We start from the raw sequence: 27,537 nt of genomic DNA, 5'->3' as shown, positions 1-27,537 counted from the left end.
TTTGAAAAAAAAATTGTAGTCACTTTTAGCACATACATATATAACTCAAAACAAGCTTTAAAGCCAAACGACATAATCAAAATTTCTCATCCTTTTTATCGTCATATTATTACATGTATCTAATTTTATATCATGTGTTACTTTATTCCATATATCATATCAAATGAAAGTGGTTTGTGCGTGACCTTTTTTAATATTTAAATGGAATAAAAGTTATTTTATTTATTTGTAGGCAAAAGGTCATTTATTCGTGCGACAGGAAATTATTTTTGGAAAATTTTTTTATTCCATAGTATTTTTTCAAAAAAAAAAGTTGTTTGTGCGTGACCTCTTTTAATAATTAAATGGATGAACGTTGTTTTTGGCATTAATAGACAAAATTTCATTCATTCCCGCTACAGGAAATCATTTTTGGGAAAAAAGGTCAAAAAGCATCATCGAAAGAATGGTTTTAGAACCCAAGTATGTTTAGACGAAATCCGTTTCAGAGCGCACGGATCACTCTCGAACGTATCACCCGATTCGGTCCAAAATTCGGCTTTCCTAACATTTTGTCCAAACTTAGTTTAAGTTCAAACACAGGAGTTCGAAATGTTTTGCGCACGATAACTCTTGAAGTGAGTAACCAATTTGGTCCATACTTTTCACATAGGGAAACTTCTACCAGACATAGATGAGGTTCGAATATGGTCACTATCGGTCCACTCCCTTCGGAAAATTGAAGTTTAAGGCATGCTCTTGAACAGCTTTGATTCCTTTTGCAATGACTTGTATTCGCTGCCCCCATTAAGACGACTTTTTCAAATCCAAGTCCATACTTCCTGAGAAAATTGCCCAAAAGTTGTTAAAACCTTCTATGGCACCCTATGATTACGTCAAAAATTTGGCCTTCGTAATATTTTTACCAAACTTGGTTAAAGTTCGAAGATGGGTCATATCGGTCCACTCCTTGCGGTACATAACCCATAAAACTACAAAATTGTTCGCTAAAATGGTGTGCAGGATAACTCTCGAAGGCAATGGCTGGTTTGTTCCATGCTTTGCACATCGCAATATTTCTGCGAGACATAAATTAAGTTCAAATATGGTCTATATTGTCTACTACTTCGTGTACCTCCCACAAAAAATTTCGGATAAATGTAGAGTTGGTCACAAATCGGAGTAGACAACAGAAAGCCTTTTGGGGTCCTCTATAGATAACGTAAGACCTCTTGAGGACTTCTATAGACAACAGAAAACCTCTTGAGGACTTCCACAATGGCCTCTTAGCGACTTCTATAGACAACAGAAGCCCTCTTGAAGCTTTTTATAGACCACAGAAGGCCTCTTGAGGAGTTCTGTAGATAAAAGAAAACCTCTTGAGAACTTTTATAGGCAACAGAAGGCCTCTTGAGAACTGTATGGACAACAGAAGGCCTCTTGAGGACTTCTATAGATATCAGAAGGCCTTTTGAGGACTTCCGTAAACAACAAAACGCCCCTTGAGGACTTCTATAGACAACAGAAGGCCTCTTAAGGACTTCTATATACAATAGAAGGCCTCTTAAGGACTTCTATAGACAACAGAAGGCCTCTTGAGGTCCACTATAGACAACAGAAAGCCTTTTGGGGACTTCTATAGACAACAGAAGGCCTCTTTAGGACTTCTATAGACGACAGAAGGCCTTTTGAGGATTTCTGTAGACAACAAGAGGCCTCTAAAGGTCTTCTGTAGACAACAGAAGGCATCTATAGGTCTTCTGTAGACAACAAGAGGCCTCTTGAGGACTTCAATAAACATCAGAAGGCCATTTGAGGTCTTCTACAGATTACAGAAGGTATCTTGAAGACTTTTCTAGATAACTGAAGACCTCTTGGTGTCTTCTATAGACAACTAAAGGCCTCATGAGGACTTCTTTAGACTGCAAAATACCTCTAGAGGTCTTCTATAATAACATAAAGCCTCTAAAGGTCTTCTATAGACAACGGAAGGCCTCTTGAGGACTTCTATGTACAATAGAAGACCTCGTGAGGACTTCTATAGATAAAAAAGTCTTCTTGAGGATTTCTATAGACAACAGAGGACCTCTTGAGGACTTCTGTATACAACTGAAGGCTTTTGAAGTCTTCTATAGATAACGAAAGGTCTCTTGAGGTCTTCTATAGACACCAGAAGACTTCTTGAGATCTTCAATAGACAAGATAAGGCCTTTTGAGGTCTTCTATAGATAACAGGCGTCTTGAGGACTTCCATAGAAAAAAGAAGGCTTCTTAAGGACTTCTATATATAATAGAATACCCTTGAGGACTTCTACAGACAACAGAGGGCCTCTTGAGAACTGCTATAAACAACAGAAGGCCTCTTGAGGACTTCAATGAACAACAGAAGGCCTCCAGAGGTCTTTTATAGACATCAGAAGGCCTTTTGAGGTCTTCTATAGATAACAGAAGACCTCTGGAGGTCTTCTATAGATAATAGAAGGTCTCTTGAGGTCTTCTCTAGATAACTGAATACCTATTAGATTATTCTATAGACATCTAAAGGTCTCATGATGTCTTCTATAGACTGCAAAATACCTCTACAGGTCTTTTATAACGATATAAAGTCTCTAAAGATCTCCTATTGACAACCTAAAGTCCCTTGAGGTATTCTATAGGAAACAGAAGGCTTCTTGAGGACTTCTATATACAACAGAGGACCTCGTAAGGACTTCTATAGACAACAGCGATATCATGTTTTTCGTGGGGAAGTCCATGCTTCCTGAGATGCTAGTCCAAAATCTTTAAGTTATACGGCGACCAAATGAAATGACTCCTAAAATAAGATCCACTTCTAAAATGGAGTATGTCGATCCATTCTTTCAGGTACCTCCTCCGTATCATTTGCGAGTTTTAGTTCATACGCCCAAAATAGCCACAATATCTGAAACCCCCCTAATACATAATTATTGAGGAAAAGAATTGTAGTTGCGTAGCCGATTCTATATCGTCCCCCGCTCAGGCTGAGGGCATATCTCTCGACAATGCCGACTGATACTTTTTCACTTGTTTTTCTACATAAAAACTACATAGACCCAAAATGTCCTGCTATAAAATTTGCCCTTGAAACAAAAGAATTAATACACAAACACACAGTCGTCCAACAATGGCATAGCACGGTGTGAACCAACTTTAAATGAGAGGAGCTTACAAATGAGCTTGATGGGATGTTTTTGCGGATTCTGAAACTACAATGTTCATAGATGAGAAAAATAAAAAAAAAACAAAAAAATCGCCGTAGCGCTTTTTGAATAAATTGCGGTCAAATTTCACATTTTTAGGTTTTCACGATCTTGCTTGGAAACCGCAAGTCCCATAAAAATGAAACTAAAGAATGTGTTGTAGCAGCAAAAATTCTCTACAAGATTGTCATTTATGATGTTTTTATATGTTTTACCATTTTTGTGATATAGAAGTTCAAATTGGGATAATTCACTGACTGTATCGTCTCCTTATAAAACAATGTCATGACCTTATACATATATCTAAAAAATGGTACAACCTAGGAAAAAATTACACAAGCGAATTTCGTAGAGAATTTTCACAGCTATAAGATTTTCTCATGTGCCATATCGATAAGACTTGCCGTATTCAAGCAAAATCGCGAAAACCTAACAAAAAACCTAAAAATGTGACCTGAGCTTCTTTATCTCAAAAATGATACAACCTGGGAAGAAATCGTAAAGGTCAATCCTCTAGAGAATTTTCACAGCTACAACATTTTCTTTAGCTCCATTTCAATAGGACTTGCGGTTTACAAGCTAAATCGCGAAAATATAAAATAAACATAAAAATGAGAACTTTGGCCGTGATTTATTTAAAAATTCCTACAGCGATTTTTTCTTATTTTTGGCCTTTTCTTTTCAATGAACATTGCTGTTTCAATACAGTCAGCACAGGCCACTCTTGTAGAGAATTTTCACAGCTACAATATTTTCTCTAATCCCATTTTAATAGGACTTGCGATTTCCAAGCAAAATCGTGAAAACCTAAAAACCCCTAAAAATGCCAATCGCGATTTATTTAAAAACCTCTCCGGCGATATTTTTTTTTACTGATTTGTCTCATCTATGAATATTGTTGTTTCAGAATCCGCAAACACTTTCCAGGTGTAAGCTCCTTTCATTTAAAGTTGGTTCAAGAGCACCGTGATAGACATTCTCTTACCATAAACCTATTCACTTAATAAAAAAATTTTATTTTTGCATAATTAAAACAAATAATATTAAATAAAAAAATATTGTTTAAATTATATCATCATCATTAACATCATCATCATCACCATGATCTTCATCATTCGCATTGTGCACTTGTTCGTGGATGCCAATGATTTGTAATTTATTACCATTCATTATTGTTGTGATTAATTAACAACTATTTATTATTTCTACTCTCACTTTCATTGTTTTGATTGACACATTGATGATAATGATGTCACATGGGGCGTTCAGTTTAACGACGTTAAAAGTTCAGTTTAGTGACAGAGAAAATAAAAACATTTTTTTTTCTTGGTTGCTTACAAATAAATCATTATTGTAAATGGAAATATTGACCGCAAAATGGCTATGGAAAATCAAACAGTTGCCAAGATTTAGATTCCAACAATCATGTGTAAATTAAATGCTAACTTAATTGTATTTCGAAATATCGTGATGTAAATTTGTGACTCATGCATGATAAATTATAAAAAAAGAATTCGTTTCTTTTATTTATTACAACATTAAAAAAATCTTTAAATTTTCTGTAGGTCGTTTACCGGTTTTTGAAGTGCTCTCATTAGCATATATCTCATTCAAAATAGTGATGCAGTGAAAGTTACACATTTCGGTTTGTAGTTGTATTTCAAACCTACACTTGCTTGCCTTTACGATGAAAGGGCTAATGCAGCTTTCAAATGCATTTCTTCTTTTATAGGCAGTTAAATAAAAAAGTAACATGTCAATAATTTCCTGGTTGTTGAAAACAAAGTGTGTGTGTTTTTGTAAAAAAAATGAAAGTATGCTGTTGAGTAGTCAAATTAACCGGTTGGTTTTGTTTTATGTTCTGAAGTTTGTTTCGTTACATGCTAATAGAAAATTTATATCAAGATAAATTAATTAATTAATTCAGGTGATTTACAAATAAAGCACGAAATAATTTTAAAATAGTTTTGCTAGACTTATTCGAGAACCATTATTATACTTTGAAAAAAAAACTAATCTCCCAAGATATGAAAAAGAAAATAAGTCTATATAAAAAGCCGACAAAAATCTATCCTCCAGGGCTGAGAAAATATAACTTAGTGCTAACGAAATAACGATTCTCAGATTTATGCTGATTTGAGCTTTGAACACACAACCCTCATATTTGTAATCAGACACACACGATCTGTGCCACCTTACTCATTACTTAGTAAGGGGTAAAGTGAGTCATTTCGCCTTGTAAAATGTTTAAGCTTACTAGTAATGCAGAAAACAGCTCATTTACATAACTTTGTAACGGTCGTCTCATGTGACTTTAATTTTTTTACTGGGTTTGTCTCAACTTAGATTAAGTTTGAATATGGAGCCATATCAGTCCCATCATTGTAGTATCTCCCCCACAAAAGTTTAAACAAAGAAGAAGAGAGTAACCGATTCCTTCCAACTGGGTTGACTCAGAACCACATAACATCCGTAGTCTGGCCACCGAGGTTGCAAATACTCCTACGCACATATGTAGCAGTATGCGTTGTACATATGTTAGTACGAATATTGCATCGTTTTTCTACGTCGGAAGTTGAAAAAATCCGGAATTACTACTCCGGATTCGTGGCGGGATGGAGGAAATCAAAGGACCAATACTGATGTCACATGATGATTTGTCACATCCGCATCTACCACACTCAAACTTTGGTGATATACAATAGATTCCGGGAGCAGGTGCATCTCAGGGGTTGCGCTGGACTTTTCCATGTAAGGGACTAAGACAGGGACTATGTAGGAGCATGCTGCATAAACACAGCTTCAGAATGCTAGACACCGCGCAGTCCAGTGAATATATAGGTGTCATAGGGGCTCTCACATACACGATTTGGCATGGTCCAAAATAATACAATAATGGGATCAACTCCTGCTTGGGTGACATTAACGGAATTAACCCTAGAAATGTACATAGATGGCTATATCCTAACTGGATTTGTTATGGTCATTCATGATACAGTATTTCTTTTTTTTTTTTGTCGCACAGTGTAATAGAACATCTAAGATCCCATCACGGTAGTATTCTCAACTCTTACAGAGAACACATCTTTCTTGAAACGATGAACAGGTGCCCCTACTGCCCTTGAAGCCCTTACGATACCCAGTTTCTCGACCTCGCCCAGGAATCTTACTCCTACCGATTTGTGGTTACAGCCAACTGAAGTTTTATTATTTCTTCAGTTGCCAACTTCCATTTGCACATTTTTCTTTCTTCTTTATTTTTTTTTAACAACTTCCAGGAAAGAGATTCCGAATACAACCGAACATAAAACTCGGCCGACAGCAACAGCCCACGTTGCGATATAATCCAAAAAAAACGTAACACCCAGTTTATGACACTTGGGGGGTTATTGTTCTATTTTTCCAAAGATTTATCTGTACTTTTCAGGGAAAATTAATGAACAAAAACTCTGGAAACATTAAGAAAAATTTTCTTAAATTAATTAATTGTTTGTCAAGTTTCATAAGAACAAATAAATCTCAAAGCACTGATAATTACTTGAAATATATTAACCAGATAAATTTTAACCAAAATGTATCACCGATAAACAAGAGCATTGTTTGTTTAATGTGACAGTAAAAATATGTTCTTACACTGTTTTTAATTAGTCAACTGTGAATAATATCATCACATCATGAGATTATTTATGGGCTTTTCATTTGGTGTTAATCGATGTAATTAATATCGAAACACGGCAACACCAACCAGATAAGCACTCATAAAGTTCTCGTTAATATTTTGCATGCAAACGTTGGGTCATCAAATACAAAGAACTATAGAGAGAGACAAATGCTGCTGTTGCAGCATCATCGTCATCATCAGATTAATGTTTGTTAATTATTTACAACATGAGGCAAATTTATTAAATGGTTGATTTTCTTATGACTCGATATTAGTTAATGATTGGATATTAATAAAAGATGATTAATCAACACAGTTTATCGCCTATGGGTTGTTAAGTATAGTCGTATACTGCAGAGGCCACTAACATATTTGAATATGTTTTTTAGGTGGATGTGGCAAACCTAAGACTTAAGCAACAAACTTATTGGATTTTTTATGCAATTCCAAAGAGGCCTTCAAAGAGGCATAAGTACGTTTAGTTTATTTTTTCACTAAGTTGTATCATTTTATTTAATCAGCATATGTAATTATTTGTTAAAAAAATTTAATAAGACTTTAGTAGGAATTGTCGAAAAACAGTCAACAAATCATTGACCCATTTCCAGGCAAGCTAAGCTTGTATGAACATTTCAATTTTCTTGTGTAAAATATTCTTGACACGAAAACTTACACACAGTCCAAGTCAAATATCAACAAAAAATAAAACGCAATGAAATGCCTACCAATGTTGTTTTTAGTAGGGGGTCTGCAAAAGGTCTCCAGTGGCCCCCACCTAAAGTGTTAACGTGTTTTGTCTCTTTTTTGTCTATAATATATACACACATGGCGTGTGTGTGGTGTGCACGGAGGGGCTAGACTTGGTTTATTGTTCATAAGCCACGGCAGAAGCCAGTGACATTTCGAAAAGAGGAAAACAAATAAGCCATAAACAATTGCATTAACTACCGTTAGCTTTTTTCTGTTGTTGTTGCTGTTGTTGTTACTACTGTGCTTCTTCTGCTGCTAAGTTAAAACTCAATATGAATATTGTGTAGTTTATTTATATTCATATTGATATATTGACAGCCGTCCCCAATGGTGACGTTGTTGCAATATTGGTGAGTGGTGCCACCACCACCAATGAGACCATCGACGACACTAGTAGTCGATGTGATTAAAAAATAAAAATATTTTTCTTTGAAAATTACATTTATTAATCTGGGAATGAAGTTGCAAATAATATATATTTTTTTAAACAAAATCAGAAACATATCTGAGAAAGTTGTGCCCCAAAAAATTTTTCCAATTGTATGACTAGATGTGAACACCGAAACATATGCGATGTAACTAACTCTGTGGTAAAAAAAACACGTCAGGGAGCAAACTACGGTAGGCCAAGATAAGACTTTAAGACTGGCGCGTCTAGAGTTATACTCCATTTTACATTATATTGGAGCCAGACCTCGGCCATTTCTGTCGGATAATGTAGCTAAAACTTCAAAAATAGCGGGTGGCACTGTTCTACAGTGGCTATACTAAAACGCGGATCTATGCCGACTATTCCCTGCAGAAATGTGTCATAACTCCAACGGAGACTGAAAAACGGGTTTGAGAATAATGTAGCCAAAACATGAACTTACGCTGACAATTTTTGTAGGAGAAATTTTATGATCACTGGGAAACTCAAATGTCAAGTAACTGATAGTTTGGTCAAAAAATGTAGCTAATATCTTTGAAATATCTTTATCGGGAGATAAACTTTATATGAGGGCTAAACAAAAAATTGACCTATGTTGACAATTTTTAGTTGTATGGCCTGTGGGAATCTCAAATGCCAAATAACAGCTAATTCGGTATGCAAATTTTGGTAAAATCCCCAAAATTCCCCATAATCGGGAGATACCGAAAACATGGACGTGTGTTGACAATTTTTGCCAAATAAGTGTCCTGGTCACTTCAAATCGTAAATGCCAAATTATAGCTAATTTCGTGTGAAAATGTAGATGAAAATGTCCAAATACGGGGAATCGGGTTGTACAGTTATATGGGGCCTATACCAAACCATGGACCTATGGCCACAGTTCTTGGTAGAAACGTTTCCTGAACATATTGAACCTTTTCAGGGGAAGTAATAACACAACCACAAATTTGCAAGAGGTAATCGCAAAGTCTCTGAATGGCCTAAATCAGCAATTACCAACATTAAAGGCGTTCGGTTCAGTTTAATATTCGATACTGATTTCTGAATTTATGCTAACTACCCACGGTGCTCCTGATTAAAATTTAAATGGAAGGTGCTTACACCTGGGAAGTTTTTGCGGATTCTAAAACTACAATGTTCATAGATGAGAAAAATCAAAAAACTAAAAAATCGCCGGACCGGTTTTTAAATAAATCGAGATTCAAGTTGACATTTTTAAGGATTTTTTAGGTTTTCACGATTTTGCTTGGAAACCGCAAGTTCTATTGAAATGGGACTAATTTTTATGATATCTTCGTAGTTTTTACCGTTATTGAGATAGAAGCTCAAATTAGGACAATGGATTGACTGTATCGACTCCTTATAGAACAGTGTCATGACTGCAATTTCCCAGCTTAAACTTATACATATATCTCAAAAACGGTACAACCTAGGAAAAAATTACGAAAGTCAATGTTGTAGAGACTTTTTACAGCAACAGCATATTCTTTAGTCCCATATAGAAAGGACTTTCAGTTTTCAAGCTAAATCCTAAAGACCTATGAAAATATCTGTAAGTTTGATCTGAACCTCTATATTTCAAAAATTGTAAAGCCTAGGAAAATTTCAATCAGCCAATCTTGTACAGAATTTTCGCTGCTAAAACATTTTCTTTAGTCCCATTTCATTAGGACTTGCGGTGTCCAAGTTAAATCGTGAAAACCTAAAAATATGAAACTTGACCGCGATTTTTAAAAAAATCCATCCAGCGATTTTTTTCTTGTTTTTGGATTTTTCTCATCCATAAACATAGCTGTTTCAAAATGTGCAAAAACTTCATTCATTTAAAATTAGTTAAGGTGCACTGTGTATAACATTGTTTTATAAGGAGGCGATACAGTCAATCCATTGTTCTAATTTGAACTTCTATATCTCAATAACGGTAAAAACTACGAAGGTATCAAAAAAGTCAATCTTATAGAGAATTTTCATAGCTACAACATCTTCTTTAGTTTCATTTCAATAGGACTTGCGGTTTCCAAGCAAAATCGTGAAAACCTAAAAAATCCTTAAAAATGTCAATTTGAATCGCGATTTACTCCGCAAAAACTTTCCAGATATAAGCACCTTCCATTTAAATTTGATTCAAGAGCACCGTGTACCTAAATGGAAGGTAAGTCTTCTTTGAATTCTGAGGCAAAAATCTAAATTTCGTAATATTAAAATTGGAGTACCCCTAGGCGTAGTATTGTCCTCCTTTTTATTTAACAAAAGGATAGTAACTCAAAATTTTGAAATTTCCACTTTTTATTAAAAAATTATAGATAATGATCAACTCCACTTGCTGAAAAAAAAATCTCCCATTATTTTTTTACTCTTTCGTCAAAAATACCATCATGTTACTCTTCATTTCTACAGAGCAACTACTGATGTGTCAACAGTTTTTTGTCTCTACTGAAAAATAGACATTTTCGAGTTACTAGCCTCTTGTTGAACATGTGCTATATATCTTGCAAATTTCCCACGTTCTCCAGCAGATATTTCATTGGTGTCGCATGTATCCGGTTTCAACATCGACGACGTAAGTGCTAAAATTTCTACAGTGTCCCCATTCATTTCCTGGGGGACAAAAGTGAACGCACAGGTATTTTCTTAGATGACAGTCGATCCCTGTCAGAAGTTGAAATCCAGGAACGATGTCCTAATAGCATTAGCTTGCAAGTCCTTTTGCAAATAGAAGAAGACACTGATAGCGACATATAAGGTCATTGGTCATTCTGTCTTCATAATGGAAAACGTTAAAGATGCCTTCATCTACACGCTAAACCGCTAAATACCGTGGATATGATTCGGCGACCTTGCATTTAAATCAGTGAAAGAACTTCAGTCCTTAGAAGTCGTGTATGTTTTTATATGGCCTTCTGTTCGAACAACTTCTAAAAGTCTTCTCTTGATATAATATCCACGAAAGGTCGTCTATCCCTAGAAGATCAGTAGAATGGCATATATCCGCAGTGGACCTGAAAAAAGGTTTCTGTGAATAGAATACATGTAAGAGATCTTTGTTCCACAGATCTTCTATTCATACAAGCCATTTAGAAGGTCTTATATTCCTTTGTAGAAGCTTTCTTGTCGTCGAGCACCTGAACTTCACTATAAGGTCTTATATCATAAAAGACCTGTGGAAGGTCTTCTTTCTCTAGAAGACAGAAGACTTGTAAAAGGTTTTCTGTCCATAAAATAAGTAGTCGAAAGAAGTTTTCTGGTCGTCGAGCACCTTCAAGAGATCTGCTTTACAGACCTTTAAGAGCTGTTCTATCCATAGAAGTTCTGTAAAGGTCTTATTTTCATAAATATGAAAATTGTCCTTCATTCGGAAAATAAATTAAAAGGTCTCCATCTGTTTACTGTTTTCTATATGTGTAAAGGGTCAGCTATCTATCGAAGACCTGCTAAGTGGTTTTTATCTATATCTCCCAAAATAATTTTGGAACATATCGCTCATTTACTGAAAGAGTGGCATAACTCAAAAAATGAGTTTTCTGAGTTAGCAATTTCTGTTTTTTCTACGACTTCTACTTTACCTTGTGTCAAATTTTCATGCCGATATCTCTAAAACTCAACGAGTTACAGCTCATTTACTACGAGTTTCGAATAATTCAACACAAAAGTTTTTTGAGTTTATGAAACACTAAAACACTCCAAATCATGCTTGATTTTGCACAGAAATTTAGCACTGATATCTGGCTAGCTGTTTACAAAATATGGTACATGTAGTTATTTTAGTTTTTGTGTAATAATTTTTTTTTAAATTTTGAGAAGTGTCACTCTTTGAGTAAATGAGCGATATGTCCGTCAATATGCTCTTTCATAACTACCAAAATTTTGTTGGAAGTTATGTCCGCAATGTGTTCGCTGACATAACTCCTAAAAAACTTGCAGACGCTCAGTATTTCAAACAACATTTTGCACGCGTTACCGTAGTTTGCATCTGTCCAAGGCACGATGGGGCCAATAGCAGGTTTTCGAGGCAAAAAGTCAATTTTTGAAGTGAACAATTTGAAAAAAATAATAACGGATTTCGATTGCCAACACTCTGAATCACTAAAAATAAAAAAATAAATCAATCTGGTAACATCACATAGCGACATACTGATCTGGCAATGGTGACATATTTTCTTATGCATCATTTTCCGACATTCATTATAAATAAGTAGTGAAAGTATTTTAGGCGCCAAAAAGAACATTTCAACATTTTTATATTTTTTAAACATGGAAAGCTCTTCAATGGGTATGTAAAATAAGATAGTGTTAACAAATAATAAAAATGTTAAGTGTGGTAAATGTATTTTTGAGTTAAGATGTTATGTCTTTTTTGGAGTATTTTGCTTTGTTATCCATGTGTTCTCTGGAGTATATATTTTGAGATCTAGGTTGATCTAGGATATTATATATATGTGGTGAAAGGTATTAATGTGTACTATCATTTTGTGAAAAAATTAGCTGCGCCTATCTGCGCCTTTTCATAAAAATCTGATTTCAGTTACCAGAGAATGTTACCAATTGGATTTCGGAAAAATTTAATAGACGTATATAATAATAATAATATATAATTTCAAAGATATCGCAAACTTTGGCTTTTGTGGCGGAATCTTAGCCGGTTTTTACTAAATTTGGATTTTTTTTTATTAACTTATAACAAACCACAGACAAAACCATGAAATTTGAACATATGTATATAGGGGAACTATTTCTATATCTGAACCGATTTCAATATAACTTGACAAACTTATTTGTAGTCCGAATTCCCTAACATTTTCCAAATTTTATTGTAATTTGATAGAATTTGCATGCTTGGTCAATCATTTTCCTGAAATCGGGCGAACATATATATGGGAGCTATATCCAATTCTGAACCGATTTCAATATGATTTGCCAAAAATGTTTCTAGACCAAAATCCGTCACACATTTCAAATTTCATCAAGATTGGACATACATAGCGGGATTGGTGCACCAAATACCTAAAATCGGGCGAAAATATATATGGGAGCAATATCAAAATCTGAACCGATTTCAATATAACTTGGCAAACTTATTTATAGTCCTATTTCCGTGGTATTTTCCAAATCGCATAAAAATTGGGCAGAATTTGCGTGTTTGGTCCATCAATTGCTTGAAATCGGGCGAACATATATACGGCAGCTATATGTATATATGAACCGATATGAACCAAATTTGGCATATTAGTTTCTAAGCCCATTATAAACATCTGTACAAAATTTGGAAGGTCTAGCTTGCCCCAGTGATTTGTTGCCTCGAAAACCTGTCATTGGCCCCATCGTGCAAGGGTTGAAAACTCAAATCCCAGCCGAAGACCCGTCATTTTATTTAAGAGTTTTTTCCGTTGGGATTTTTTCACGGTACTCTTCTATCTTTAGTAAACCCTGTAAGAATTATTTTGTCCATAAAAACCATGTAAAAGGGTCTCCTGACCATAGAAGCCCCTGTAAAAGGTCTACTGTTCATAGAAGAACACTAAGAAGCCGCATGTCGATAGAAAAGCTGTAATTGGTCTTCTTTCCATAGAACTTCAAAGCTTCATAAAAGGCCTGTAAAAGGTCTTCTGACCATTGAGGACTTTCCCATCTGTTGGAGACCTGCATGAGCTCTTCTATCCATATATGAGTAAAAGTTGTTAATTATAGTAACAATTTTTATCCATAGAAGACCTGTAAAACATGTTCATTCTATAATATGAAGGCTATACAATTCTTTTATCTATAGATTACCTATAAGAAGTTTTCGAGTCATAGAAGGTTTTTAAAACGCCCTTTCTCCATAGAAGTCCTCTAATAGATCTACCTTTTACTGACGTCCATCCATAGAATACTATGCAGGACCTGATAGAACCATAGGAGGACTTCTGTCTGCAAAACTTCTGTAAAAGTCTGTTCATAAAAGTCGTGTCAAAAGCCTGAAGTCCATAAGCATTTTTTGAAAGGTCTTCTGCTCGCAGAAGTCCAAAGAATAACATAACGAAAAAGCCTTCTATTCATAGAATACACTGTGTGTAAGTTTTTCAGTCATGGTTTATTAACCATATTCTGACACCGCAGTGTGATAGAAGACCAAAAATAAGAACACTTGTCCCGGCGTGCTTCCCTATCACTTCAACTTTTGGGGTTATGGGCCCCCAAAGACCTGAGGCCTTGATGTCAAAAGGGATCATTTTCACAGGCAGATATCTTCTAAACAGCTAAGAATTTGGGTTTACTCGTAGAAGAAAAGTTGTAGCTCTCGTCTTAGAGAATAATAATTGTGAACTCATAAAATCCATTCAACCTCACCTTCAACGTCAAAATCGTCAAGGTCAAATTTCCCTTTTAATTTTTTCTCGGATTTTAGTCTACAGATGTCAAACCGATCAAAATTGAAGCAAACAACCAACTAGAAAAATCTACCTTAGATATTAGTAAACAAGTATTGAGAACATAAGAACTCTGTAGAAACGGTTCTTAATGGTCAAAATAGCAAATCAAATGCGATTTTTATCCTCTTTTCTCGATCCCTGCTCCATAGATACTAAACCATTCAAAATTCAAGAAAACAATGGACCACAATAATGTAGCAAAGATATCAGCAAACAACTTTCTGGGACATACGAAATGTCTATGACCGGTTTTTAAATGTGAAAATAGCCAAACACTTTTGAAAATATTCGATTTTTATACTTTTTAGATACCGAACCGCCCAAAAATTAAGGATAAAGTCAACTACAAAAATCTACCTTAGATTTCAATAAACAACTTTCTAGAACATAAAAATATTCTAGGAACGGTTCTTCAATTTTGATCGGTTTGATATCTGTAGACTAAAATCCGAAAAAATTTAGAGGGAAATTTTACCTTGCCGATTTTGACAGTGAAGATGAGGTTGAATGGATTTTATGAGTTCAAAATTATTATTCTTTAAGACGAGAGCTACAACTTTACTTCTACGAGTAAACCCAAATTCTTAGCGGTTTAGAAGATATGTGCCTGTCAAAATAATCCCTTTTGACATCGAGGCCTCAGGTATTTGGGGGCCCATAACCCCGAAAGTTGAATTAATAGGGATTTTGGTCCTCTATCCCGCTGAATATGGTTAATAATTTTCGTGCCGTACAGTGATATTTAAAAAGTTATTAACTTCATAAAAGACCTGAAAAGATCTTCTCTTGTCCATAGGAGACCCATGCCGACTAAAGTATTATTTCCCATGGCGGAGTGAGAGTCGGTTTGGCTCACCTGTCCTTCAGTCTGTCTGTTGAAATCTAGATACATCTCGCAATATTTAAGACAGAGTTTTGTAATTTGCTACAGAAGTTTCGATTACTCCTAGTATTGTGATATTGAAAATTGGCTATATCGTTTCGGCTATCACGTTTCGATACAGCCCCAAAGAACTATACCGCCCGATGTTCGACATTTTCAAGGTTTTAACCTCATTATTGCACCGAAATTTATGAAAGTTTGTATCTGGTCTTCTTTTGTGTTACAAAACTTTTCCCCAGAAATTTGTCAGTACAGGTCGATGTTCTGATAAAGCCCCCACAGAACGTTACTTCCGTATTTTCGGTACTTTTAAAGTTTCAACCTAATTATCACAACGAAATGTCTTAAATTCCGAATTAAGTCATCATTGGGACATTTAAATTTTACCTTAGAAATTGGTTGCTATTTGTCCGTTCCGCGTTTTGATACAGCCCCCACAGATCGGGACTTCCCAATTTCCAGTTTTTTTAAGATTTTAGCCTCATTATCACTCCGAAATGGCTAAAATTTTGTCTTCGTTGCTATAGGTCCACGTTTTGACAAAGCTCCTATAGAACGATACCCTTGGATTTTCGTAATTTTCAAGGCATTACCTTTCTCTAGGAGTTTACACCCCTTTCCTACTGTGAATTGCCGGTATGGATCCACGATTTGATATAACCCCATGCAACAGTACCGTCTGAGTTGTTGTATTTTGTGGGTTGTCATATTTTCGGACCGAAATGTGGATACAAAAGATATATTCATAAAATTGTTAATACAGGACAATGTTTTGGTAGGGACACCGTGGCGGAGGAACTTAGCACTTCCATAAACTAAACAAAATAGAAACTAATTATTCTATTTCTCTTCTATTTTGCTTCATTAACGCTTTTCTACTTGTTTTCATTAGACAATTTGCTTCCACGGTGTTCAGTTTGCCGGGGAGAGAGTTTGTTGGAGGTTTTAATTAGCCTCATATTTCTCTTTCGCTAAAAACTATTGTCGATGATAGTTTGGGACTGAAGACGGGGATACCAATGCAGCATGGCATTCTTGCTTAAGCCATTTCTGGTAAACTAATAAAGGACACGTTCCACCCAATTCAAAGTGTTTCCCACCTTTTTTTCTTTATAAGAAATGACTTATGATCTGTTTCTACAAGACGATTCGGAACCAAATTCGATCGAATTACTATCAAACTCCTGGTATTTTAGAATATTTTATTTCATTCAAAATGATTCAAACATTAATCAAAAATCAGAAGAAGATTCTAACGAATTCTGTTCCAAATCGTCTTAGAGAAAAGCTAGAATGTCATTCGGCTTATGAATCATATCTCCTCTATATGGACATATGTATAATTTTTTTTCAGTTACTTCTATAAAATATTTAAAATAATACATTCAACTTACTTTGTATAATTTTTCTTTTTGATACCAAACATCTTCTTCCTCTTCTTGTGGACTAAATGTCTGATCCAAATTCAGATCATCTCTAGAACGGGAGAGTATTTTTCTTCGGGATACCATTGTTCTAAAAAAGAAAAAATAATAAATTTTAATAAAATGTACTAAAGGAAATTTACAATATATGTATTTCAAATAAAATTATAGTAGACTCTTAAGCAAAAATGTTAAAAAAAAACAAAATTTATTTGTAAAAAAAAGAAATCAACAAAGCCTCACAGACAATGACGAATTTCCTTCATAAATCCAATAATGCCAAACATTAATATTCCGTTTAAGTTAATGTCTCAAACAAGAAACCGCCAAAGACAAAAAGTCGACAAAAGGAAGAGTCACCAAAAGCCGGGAATTAAGCCAAGCAGCCAACCAATCAACCAGTCAGCCAGGCAGCCAACAGGGCAGACAACTGAACAAAAAAACAATTGACTAAATGCCGATTTGTTTGCCCATTCATCCATGACGGTGTGAGTATGTAAATATTAACCGGATGTGTAAGTGTAGAAATTATTATTAGATACATATTTTATTGAATTCACGTGAAACGGGCGGGAGAGAGAGAGACTAAAAGGCAGAGCACTAAAGCAATAAACAAAACGTAACACAAAATCAAAAGGAAAATCAATCAAACTATAAGCAATGACGCTGACAATTTATGTTGTTGTACTATTACAGCTTAATTAATGACTTTCCCAACAAGGTGAACATAATTGAAGACGATTGAAAACTATCAACAATGATGTTTGTCATCATCATTGGTGGTTGGTTGGTTGCTTAGTTAGATCAAAGTGACTGAATGTATGATCAAAAAGATACCGCCAAACAGGAAAGAAAGATTAATGGGGAAAATTTTAAAATGAAAATTTCAAAATGATTTTTATTGATGGGAAAAATTACAAAAAATATTAATTTCGAATTTTATGATTTTACATTTCTGGGAAGTGTATTATTTTAAGATATTCCTAAGGTCCTGGAATCTTAATTTTGTTTCTTAATTAACAATTATATGTATTTTAAAATTTTAATTACAAATATAAAGTGAGTTTTATTTGTGGCTACTGAGGCCTTAAGTTAAGAATTTTAATTTTAAAATATTTCTTGGACGGATTTTCATTATCCTACATGTAGAAACTCTTTAATAATTCTGACATTCCGTTTTAATGTAAATCGTCATATTTACCTGCTGCCAGAGCTCTTCAAAAATTTTGTAAATGTTTCACAATGAAAAAAACAAGTAAAAAAGCATTAAGTTCGGCCGGGCCGAACTTTTCATACCCTCCACCATAAAATATTCTGACCTAAAATGGAATAATTAGTTTTCATTCCTGTCCCCAACTTTAAGTGGGTACGTTAAAATGTCAGATAATGTTTATGTACATTTATGCTTCATTCGGGAGGCCCTTTTTAATGGTGCCTATATCTAACTATGTATGTTGACAATTTTTGGTGGGCTAGAAATTGGGAGGTACTGTTATATAGGGGTTATAATAAAACATGGGCCTATGTTGACATTTTTGATGGGAGCCTTTAATGTCAAATAACTCCTAATTTGGTTAAAAAATTTAGCTAGAATCTTCAAAATATCGAAAATCGGTACATAACGTGGGAACTTCAAATGTCATTAACAGCTAGTTCGGAGGTATCTGGGCTATACGAAAATATGAACTTAAATGAACCGTTATATGGGGACTATACCAAAACGTGGAACCATGTCCACAACTTTTGTTGTTTAAGTTTATTGACACTTAAGAACCCTAAATGTCAAATTATAGCTATATCGGTCTGAAAATGTAGCTAAAAACATCAAAACACCGTAAATCGGGGGCACCGTTATATGGGGGCTATACCAAAACGGGGACTTATGTCGACAACTTTTGTTATATAAGTTTATTGACACTTAAGAACCCTAAATGTTAAATTATAGCTACATCGGTCTGAAAATGTAGCTAAAAACGTCAAAATACCGCAAATCGGAGGGTACCGTTATATGGGGGCTATACCAAAACGTGGACCTATGTCCACACGTTTTGTTGTATATGTTTATTGACACTTAAGAACCCTAAATGTTAAATTATAGCTACATCGGTCTGAAAATGTAGCTAAAAACGTCAAAACACCGCAAATCGGAGGGTACCGTTATATGGGGGCTATACCAAAACGTAGACCTATGTTCACAACTTTTGTTATATAAGTTTATTGACACTTAAGAACCCTTAATGTCAAATTATAGCTATATCGGTCTGAAAATGTACCTAAAAACATCAAAACACCGTAAATCGGGGGGGGCACCGTTATATGGGGGCTATACCAAAACGGGGACCTATGTCCACAACTTTTGTTATATAAGTTTATCGACACTTAAGAACCCTAAATGTTAAATTATAGCTACATCTGTCTGAAAATGTAGCTAAAAACGTCAAAATACCGTAAATTGGGGGGTACCGTTATATGGGGGCTATACCAAAACGTGGACCTATGTCCACACGTTTTGTTGTATATGTTTATTGACACTTAAGAACCCTAAATGTCAAATTATAGCCAAATCGGTCTGAAAATGTAGCTGAAAACGTCAAAATACCGTAAATCGGGGGGTCCGTTATATGGGGGCTATACCAAAACGTGGACCGATATATCCCATATTCGAACTTGATCTTCCGACGGCTAAAAAAATGGTATTCCCCAATTTTCAGCGAAATCGCTCAACAAATGCGACCTGTATGTTGCGAACGGACGGACGGACGGACGGACATGCATAAATCGACTCAGAAAGTGATTCTATGAATATCCCTAGAAGGAACTATGGGTCTATCTCGCTTCCTTTTGTATGTTACATACAAATGCACTAACACATAATACCCCTTACCACATAGTGGTGTAGGGTATAATAAGTCATTCTCAAGTTGCTTCAACCCACTTGAAATTTAAATATTCTTTTCCATCTCATTCTGTTCTTAACTTCTGGGTTTTGTTTGGTCTTTATGGTCGGTTATTTTGTTACTTTTTTGGAATTCTTAAAATTTAAGACAACAAAAATCCTCTTCATCATATTGCCGGTGATGAACAAATGTCTGCCAACTTGTCACTTTAATGTTATTCCGTTTTGAAGTCATTAAGCAAAAACAAAAACAACACTATCTGTTTGTCTAAATAAGAGTTAAAAGAACAAAGAAATATTCACTTTTTTCCTTGCTATTTGTACAAAATTAAAAAAATTGCAGATTGTTGCTGATTCTTTATTCTTCTGAGTATATCTTGTAGCCCAAGAATTTTTACCAAGTGTTTACATGACAAATAAAGTCATCAAGATATGTATTTTGTTGAACAATAAAAAATGAAAAAGAAAAAAAATGGAGAACAAAAGATACTTGAGGTTTCAGGAAGCTTCGTGTAGGGCAAAAAGTGGTGAGTGACAGGGAGATTTTTTAAGAAAAATAATTTCCATGTCCTGGTTGGGCGCTACAGGCAATATCAGTCAATGATATCGGAGCACGGTAAGGCAAACTTGTAAGAAGTATTCTATACGACCTGTTAGAATAATTCTAAGTAGGTCTGAAAAGGTTTTATAACCTAAAAAATTCTTCTATCACTAGAAGACTTATAAACAAGTAAAAAACACGCTAAGTTCGGCCGGGCAAAATTGAGTAATAGTTTCTTTTAGTTTAGGATAGTATTAAAACCTGCTCCGCCGCGGTGCCTCTACCAAAACATTGCTCCGTATTAACAATATTCCGAACAAAAACTTTTGTATCCACATTTCGTCCGAAAAATGTCAAAAACAACCAAGAAATAGAAAAACAAATCTGGCGTTACATTGAGGCTATATTAAATCATGTAGCTATACCGACAATTTTCTGTAGAAATATTTTGTATCCCTAGCAAAGACATCAAAAATTTACCGTTTAGCAACAAATTTCTGGAAGAAAATGTAATATTTCCAACGAAGACTAAATACGGAATTTACACCATTTCGATATGATAATAAGGCTAAAAATGTTAAAAATACTGAAAATCAGTTGGTATCGTTCTATGTGGACTATATCAAAACGTGGACATATAGCAACAAGTTAGTGGGAGAAAGTTTAGTACTCCCAACTAAGACCAAATACAAAATTTAAGCCATTTCGGTATGATAATGAGGTAAAATCCTTGAAAATACCGAAAATCGGGAGGTACCGTTCTATAGGGGCTGTACCGAAAGGTGGACCTATAGCAACACACTGAAATTGTAATGCCCCCAAGAAGACTAAATGCCAAATTTCAGCCATTTCGGAGTGATAATTAGGCAAAAGCCTTGAAAATACCCAAAATCAGGAGGTGTCGTTATAAGGGGGTTATATTAAATCGTGGACTTATAGCAACAAAATCCTGGGGAGGACTTATACCTCCAACAAAGACTAAATACGAAATTTAAACCATTTCAGTGTGCTAACCATATTATTAGAACCATAATATAATACCGAGGATAATATTACAGAGGTTTGTCAGAGATTGAATTGGTCGGGTCTTTGTCATCTTTGCATAGCATGCAGTAGTCAGCAATTTCATCTCTTTCCCACTTGCAAGACATGGATCTACAGTGACCAGTAATTATACCTACTGGTAGTTTCAGGTCGGATTTCTTTATGGAAAGTAGAGATGTGGTTCTTTGTTTGGAGAGGATTAGCCAGATTGCCTAGGATAATTTTTTAACCTGAGTTTATTGTGCAAAATCTGGCTTGCTTCATCTTGATATCTATGTTCCAGTTACCACATGAAGTGACATAGAGGCGCCTTGATTGAGTTGTCGATTACAATATCGGCATACTGAGATCCCCAACGCACCAGTTCATACGCTATTTCATTTTCCTTCGATCCGGGATCCAACACAATATTACAATGGATTTTAGGATCTTCAAGGAGTTCCGCCCTTAAATCAAGCAAATGTGCGTGATTTACGGGCAGCTTGACTATCGCCGCTTTTCATATTGCTTATTAGTTCTGCAGCTTATGTTTTAATGTCAAAGATTTCGGCTCGAGGACACAACAAATGTGGTGCAACTTATATGAGAGTCGTAACATTAGGGCATCATTATAGACGACTGTTTCTGTTCCGGTTTCCATCTTAGAGCTATCGGTATAAATTGCTATGCCGTCTAGAAGTGGTGAGTTACGGGCCGTGGCATCTCTATGAGGTATGTGTACTTTTACTGGTTCGAAATTCATTTGTGATGATATATAATAACTTAATGCTTCCGAGCTAAGTATTAGCTCTATTAATTCACCATAAATTTAGCAGCATGAGTCGACGGCCCTCTTAGATGCCAATTCCTACCCTGCCGGCTATCTACACAAGGACATTTTTTGTTCGAATTTGCTTACCGCTTTCAGATTGATCCCGATTAACCTGCACTATCTAATTGAGATGGACGATGTTCCCAGCAGACGAATTTCTTAAGGTAATACATCGACATATTCTATGCCCTCTTCTCCCAAGCTAATCGAATAAGGACACTGATTGAGGTCGGAAAATTCGTGATCAATTCCTTATTCGAAGGTTCTTCCTTAAAAGTGTCCTGTCTCGAAAGACTAGTTCTATCAGCTCCAGCCTATGAATAGCCTTTGTGGATACTAGCGTTCCTGTTTTTATAGAGCTAGCGCATTTTACTGAGGCCGAGTACAGCTGATTTCAGTAGCTGGAACGAATGTGGTCTCTAGTTCTTCCTTTGATAAACCGTCCTCGGTCTGAGACTCATGGCCAATATTCGCTTCAGAAGGACTAGCAATTGCTTGCTTTGCTTTTCTCAACTATCCCTCACTACTTCAAGCTTGGGTATACCTGATCCGTACTCTTGCAAAACAACCGTCCCATCGATCGTAGACCAGTTCTCTCTAGTCCTATCCGTGGACATTTGGTTTGTTGGACTTAGTTTTTGTTTAAAGCTGTTTCTCAGTATCCACAATATATTTACTAGTTGGGAGTGAAGTGGTTCACCATGACATAGCCCTCCAGTATTAGGGCAAGGCTTGATAACTAAGTCTTTACTGCGACGTCCAGATAACAGCAAAACTTAGAACTCCAATGGACACGAGTTCATCTAACATCCTGCATTAGGGATCTCTGATTCGTAGGAGATAACTATGTGGATATTTTTGATCGGTCGTAATTTTTTCCACTCAACAATTCCAGGATGTTGATAGAAGGAAACGGTGAATTTAAGCCCCCGCATCGCGGAAGAAGACCTTCCCAAAGGTCTTTCGACAGAACACCTCTAAGAGGTTTTTTTCCCACAAAATAACTCTTAAAAACATTTCACTTATAGAAGGTTCTCAAAGGTCTTTCACTTAAAAAGTTTTAAAAAATAATCTGCACATAAACACATCTAAAAGCACGGTGCTCTTGAAGCAACTTTAAATGGAAGGTGCTTACACCTAGGAAGTTTTCGCGGATGCTGAAACTTCAATGTTCATAGATGAGAAAATCAAAAAACAAAAAATCACCGGAGGGCTTTTTAAATAAATCGCGACTCAAGTCGGCATTTTAAGGGATTGCTGAAACTACAATGTTCGTAGATGAGAAAAATCAAACAAAACAAAATTCGCCGGAGCGCTTTTTGAATAAATCGAGACTCAAGTCGGCATATTTATGGGCTTAGGTTTTTACGACTGTGCTTGAAAACCGCAAGTCCTATCAAAAGTCCTAAAGAAAATGTTGTAGCTATGAAAATTCTCTACAAGATTGACCAGTATAGTATTTTCGTAGGTTTTACCATTTTTGAGATATAGAAGTTCAAATTGGGACAATGCACTGACTGTATTGTCTCCTTATAAAACAGTGCCTGACTGCAATTTCCCAACTTAAACTTATATATCTCAAAAATGGTACAACCTAGGAAAAATATATGCCGGCCACTCTTGTAGAAAATTTTCAGAGCTACAACATTTTCTTCAGTCCTATTCCGATGGGGCTTGCGGTTTTCATGCAAAATCCTGAAGACGTGAGAAAAAATCTGAATGATTGATCTGAAATTCTATATCTGAAAAACAGTAAAACCTACACAAATATTATGCAGGTCAGTCTTGTACAGAATTTTCACTGCTATAACATTTTTTAGTCCCATTTCGATAAAACTTGCGGTTTTCAAGCAAAAACGTGAAAATCTAAAATATCAACTTGAATCGCGATTTATAGAATGCCCATAGAATCATTGACAAAGTTATTCTATCCACATAACACCTCTTTAAGAATAGGATAACTCTCGAATGACTTCAAATATTAGAAAATTTTATATATGTATAGCAAGGACCCCAGAAGGTCGGCCATTCAGAATACTGTTAACAACTTTTGATAACAAACATAATAGATTTTACATTATTGTGATTTGAATTTCTTTGTATTTTAAATCACAATAATGTTTTTGACAACAACCAGAACAATCAGGTGGGCTTAGTGTCCGACTGTGATACGTAGATTTTCTACTTACAGGAGACCTCTTAATGTGTTTCTTTCCACAAGAAAACTCGTACAAGACTTCAATGTATAGAATACCTTTTAAATGCCTTCCAACAATAGACGACCTGTAAAACGTTTTATTTTCACAGAAGATCTTGTAATGTATTCTTCCCACAGAAATCGGCGTCAAGGGTTTCTTACCACAAAAGAATTCTTAAAGATCTTCTTTCCATAGAAAACAAAATAAGCGGAATACCGCTTAACGGTTTTATCCTCTCTCTAAGAGGTCTTCTACCCATTGACATTCCTCACATAAGTCTATCAAGAGGTCTCAAACTTCTTCTACAAAAAGAAATAGTCAGGGTCATGGGTGTAGCCAGGAATTCTTTTTTGGTCGTTCTAGAGGAGGGCAAATGCTTGTTTTTCGTAATATTTATAATTTTTTACATACAAATGAACTGTTTTGTAGGATCTAGAGGGGGCAGCTACCCTTCCTTAGCTATTTTTGGCTACACCCATGGTCAGGGTTGTTTCAAAATTTCTGAAAAGCCTTTCCCTACAAGCCTTAAAAATTTGACGTTTGTCTTATGTTTCGATCATCCAAAATATAAGCTAAGTACATATTATAAAAACTTGTTGGGTATCAGAAGTTCGGGATGTCATGACCTGTAGGCTATCGTAACATGCCTTCATATATGAACCTATCGTTAATTCAGTATTAAATCATATCTATAAATTGTTTCAAATAGAAAATTATTTATTATTTCAAATCAATCATTAATAAAAAAACCATTAAATTTGTATCTCGCTTCAAATGGTTTTTCCACCTATTTAAATTCGAATTACAAAAAATAATATTTAAAAACTAAACAAATAATTCATGTGGCTACATCAATAATACAAAATATTACACGTTTTGTTATCTCAGCGATTTCACATTGCAGAAGCTCCAAAAGAAACTTCAGACAACAACAAAACATCTACACAGGCAATGTAATTCGAAAGCAAACCAAAGTTTTCTCCAATTTGTATTTATATTACATAAACTATGCGAAGACATCAATTATTCATTGATGGCGATGTAGAGAGGTGGCCACTAACAATGATAAACGAAAAGAAATAAAAACATTCGTCAGATTTCTATCCACAACTCAATGAAAACGTATCAAAACAAAATAACAGAAAATAAATGTAAAAAATATTTCTTTCCAACCAACATTAGGCCGCTTTTACAGAAAAGGCAGAAAGAAAAAGAAAACGCCCCTCAACGTATTCAAATTAGTTGGGCCAAAATATTTCGTAAAAACCGCATAGTTCCCACACATTTAGCAAATAGGTTTGGAATTTCTTGTAAAAACGAATAAAGCTAATCTAAAAAACCATTTATAAATGAATTGATGGAACCCCCACCCATCCCAACCCAAACAAATGCAACCAATTAATATTCACATGACTCGTTTAATATAGTTTTTCAAATTTGAAAACATTTGGCATGCATACCAAAACAAAAAAAAAACATCGAAACATCTTCAGTGTCAGTCTGTCATAGCACACAATCACGATTAGCACCGTCTTCGTCATCATCATCAAATTCACACCACATATCTATTTCAAATTATTTTTTACATGATTGTTGTTGTGGCATGTCATAAAAATGTAGTGCTTAAAAGATAATTTTTTTATTAGGAATTACCTTTCCATATCAACTGTAAATTCCAGCCTCGGCTGACGCTCCCCCAGTATGTATGTTTGTGTGTGAAGAAATACACGGGAAGATATGATCAATTACAAAAGTCATACAACACACCTTAAGCAAAATGTGGTGCTGCGATTGAAATTTAAAACTGATGACAGTTTTTTATTTTTTATTTATTTATTTATTTATTTATTTTTTTTTTTGACTACAGATAGAAACCCTTCCATGCGGTAGGAAAAAGGCCTATGAGGGATAGTTTTTGAAAAAAAAAAAAGATCTATGGGAGGTCATTTATGAAAGAAGGCATTTTTAGAGGTATTGTATGAAAAGAAAACTGTCAGTAGTCTTCAGTGGCAAGGAACCCCTTATGGTGTTTCCGGGAAATAAGATCGTATAAAGGACAAAAAACTTTTGAGAGGTCTCCTGTGGCAAGAAAACTTTTCAGAGATTTCTGTGAAAAGAAGATCATTGAAAGTAGGTTATCTAGGAAAAAAGCCTGAGCGGAAATTAATGCAAAAACGATTTTAAGAGGTATTTTATGGGGGAGAAGACCTTTTAAGTCTTCTGTGGAAAAAGGGCCTATAGTGGAATTCTGTATCTCATTTTTCGAGTTACCGACAAGAATCGGTAAAATTAATATGCTTATAAATTCGTAAGACATTTAAAAAGCCTTCTGTGCAACTTTCGAATAATAGACCCATAAGAAGTGTTCTTTGAAGACCTTTGACGCGTCCTCCTTTGGTGGTAGACCTTTGACAGGTTATCTATACGTTCAAGAAGTCTTCTGTAGAAACACGACGTTTGAGACGGGACGATGTGTAGAAGCCCTGTAAAAATAAAATCTTTTATTGGTTTTCTATTTTTAGAACATCTTTGACACGTCTTCAATTTGCGGGAGTCCTTTGATAGGTCATATATGGATAGAAGAAGTCTTCTGCGGAAGAAAGACGTTTGGGACGTGCCCATGGGTAGAAGTGATGTAAGATATCATCTATAAGTAAAATATCTTCAAGGGGTATACTCGGGACAGGATACCTTTAAGAGGTCCTCTATTCGTAGAGCTTTCTTGTGGAAAAAACAGTTTAGAAGGCCTTCTGCAAGTAGAAAACCTACATACATATATAAAATTTTCTATGAGTAGAAGGAATTTTAGGAGGCCTTTGACACGTCTTCTATTGGTGGGAGACCTTTGAGAGGTCATCTATAGGTGGAAGAAGTCTTCTGTGGAAAAAAGACGGTTACACGTGACCATGGGTACACGCCCTCTTATGTTGTCTGTGGAAGCAGGTCCTTAAAAGGTCACCTATGGAAAGAAGACGTTTAAAAAGTATTCTGTGCAACTTTCGAGTAAGAGACCTATAAAAAGTTTTCTGTGGAAATAAGATATTTAACTGGTGTTCTATATTTAGAAGATCGTTGACACGTCCTCTACTAGTGGAGGACCTTTGAGAGGCCATTATATTGTGTGGAAGAAGTCTTCTGTGGAAAGAAGACGTTTGAGACGTGACCATGGGTGGAAGCCCTGAAAGGTGTCTTCTATACGTAGGAGACCTGTGACAGTTTTCTTGTGGAAAGGGAGCATTTTAGAACCTTAAAGAGGTCTTCTGTGGATAGAATAACTTTGTGAAAT

At 35.3% G+C, this 27,537-nt stretch overlaps 1 protein-coding gene across 1 annotated transcript in view; it reads right to left on the bottom strand.

Moving 5' to 3' along the window:
* exp (expansion) overlaps positions 1-27,537 on the bottom strand; it is a 221,567-nt gene that overhangs the window by 122,607 nt on the left and 71,423 nt on the right. Inside the window, exon 3 of the mRNA XM_073989456.1 lies at positions 16,732-16,852. Within this exon, the coding sequence (XP_073845557.1) occupies positions 16,732-16,848 (117 nt within the window). The 5' untranslated portion in view covers positions 16,849-16,852. The remainder of the gene's footprint in view (positions 1-16,731; positions 16,853-27,537) is intronic.

This window comes from Musca autumnalis, unplaced genomic scaffold (assembly GCF_047663935.1).
Source record: "Musca autumnalis isolate F117 unplaced genomic scaffold, ASM4766393v1 scaffold_5, whole genome shotgun sequence".
Taxonomy (NCBI): domain Eukaryota; kingdom Metazoa; phylum Arthropoda; class Insecta; order Diptera; family Muscidae; genus Musca; species Musca autumnalis.
The sequence above is the reverse complement of the archived record's forward strand: the minus strand, read 5'-3'. Positions and strand labels throughout refer to the sequence as shown.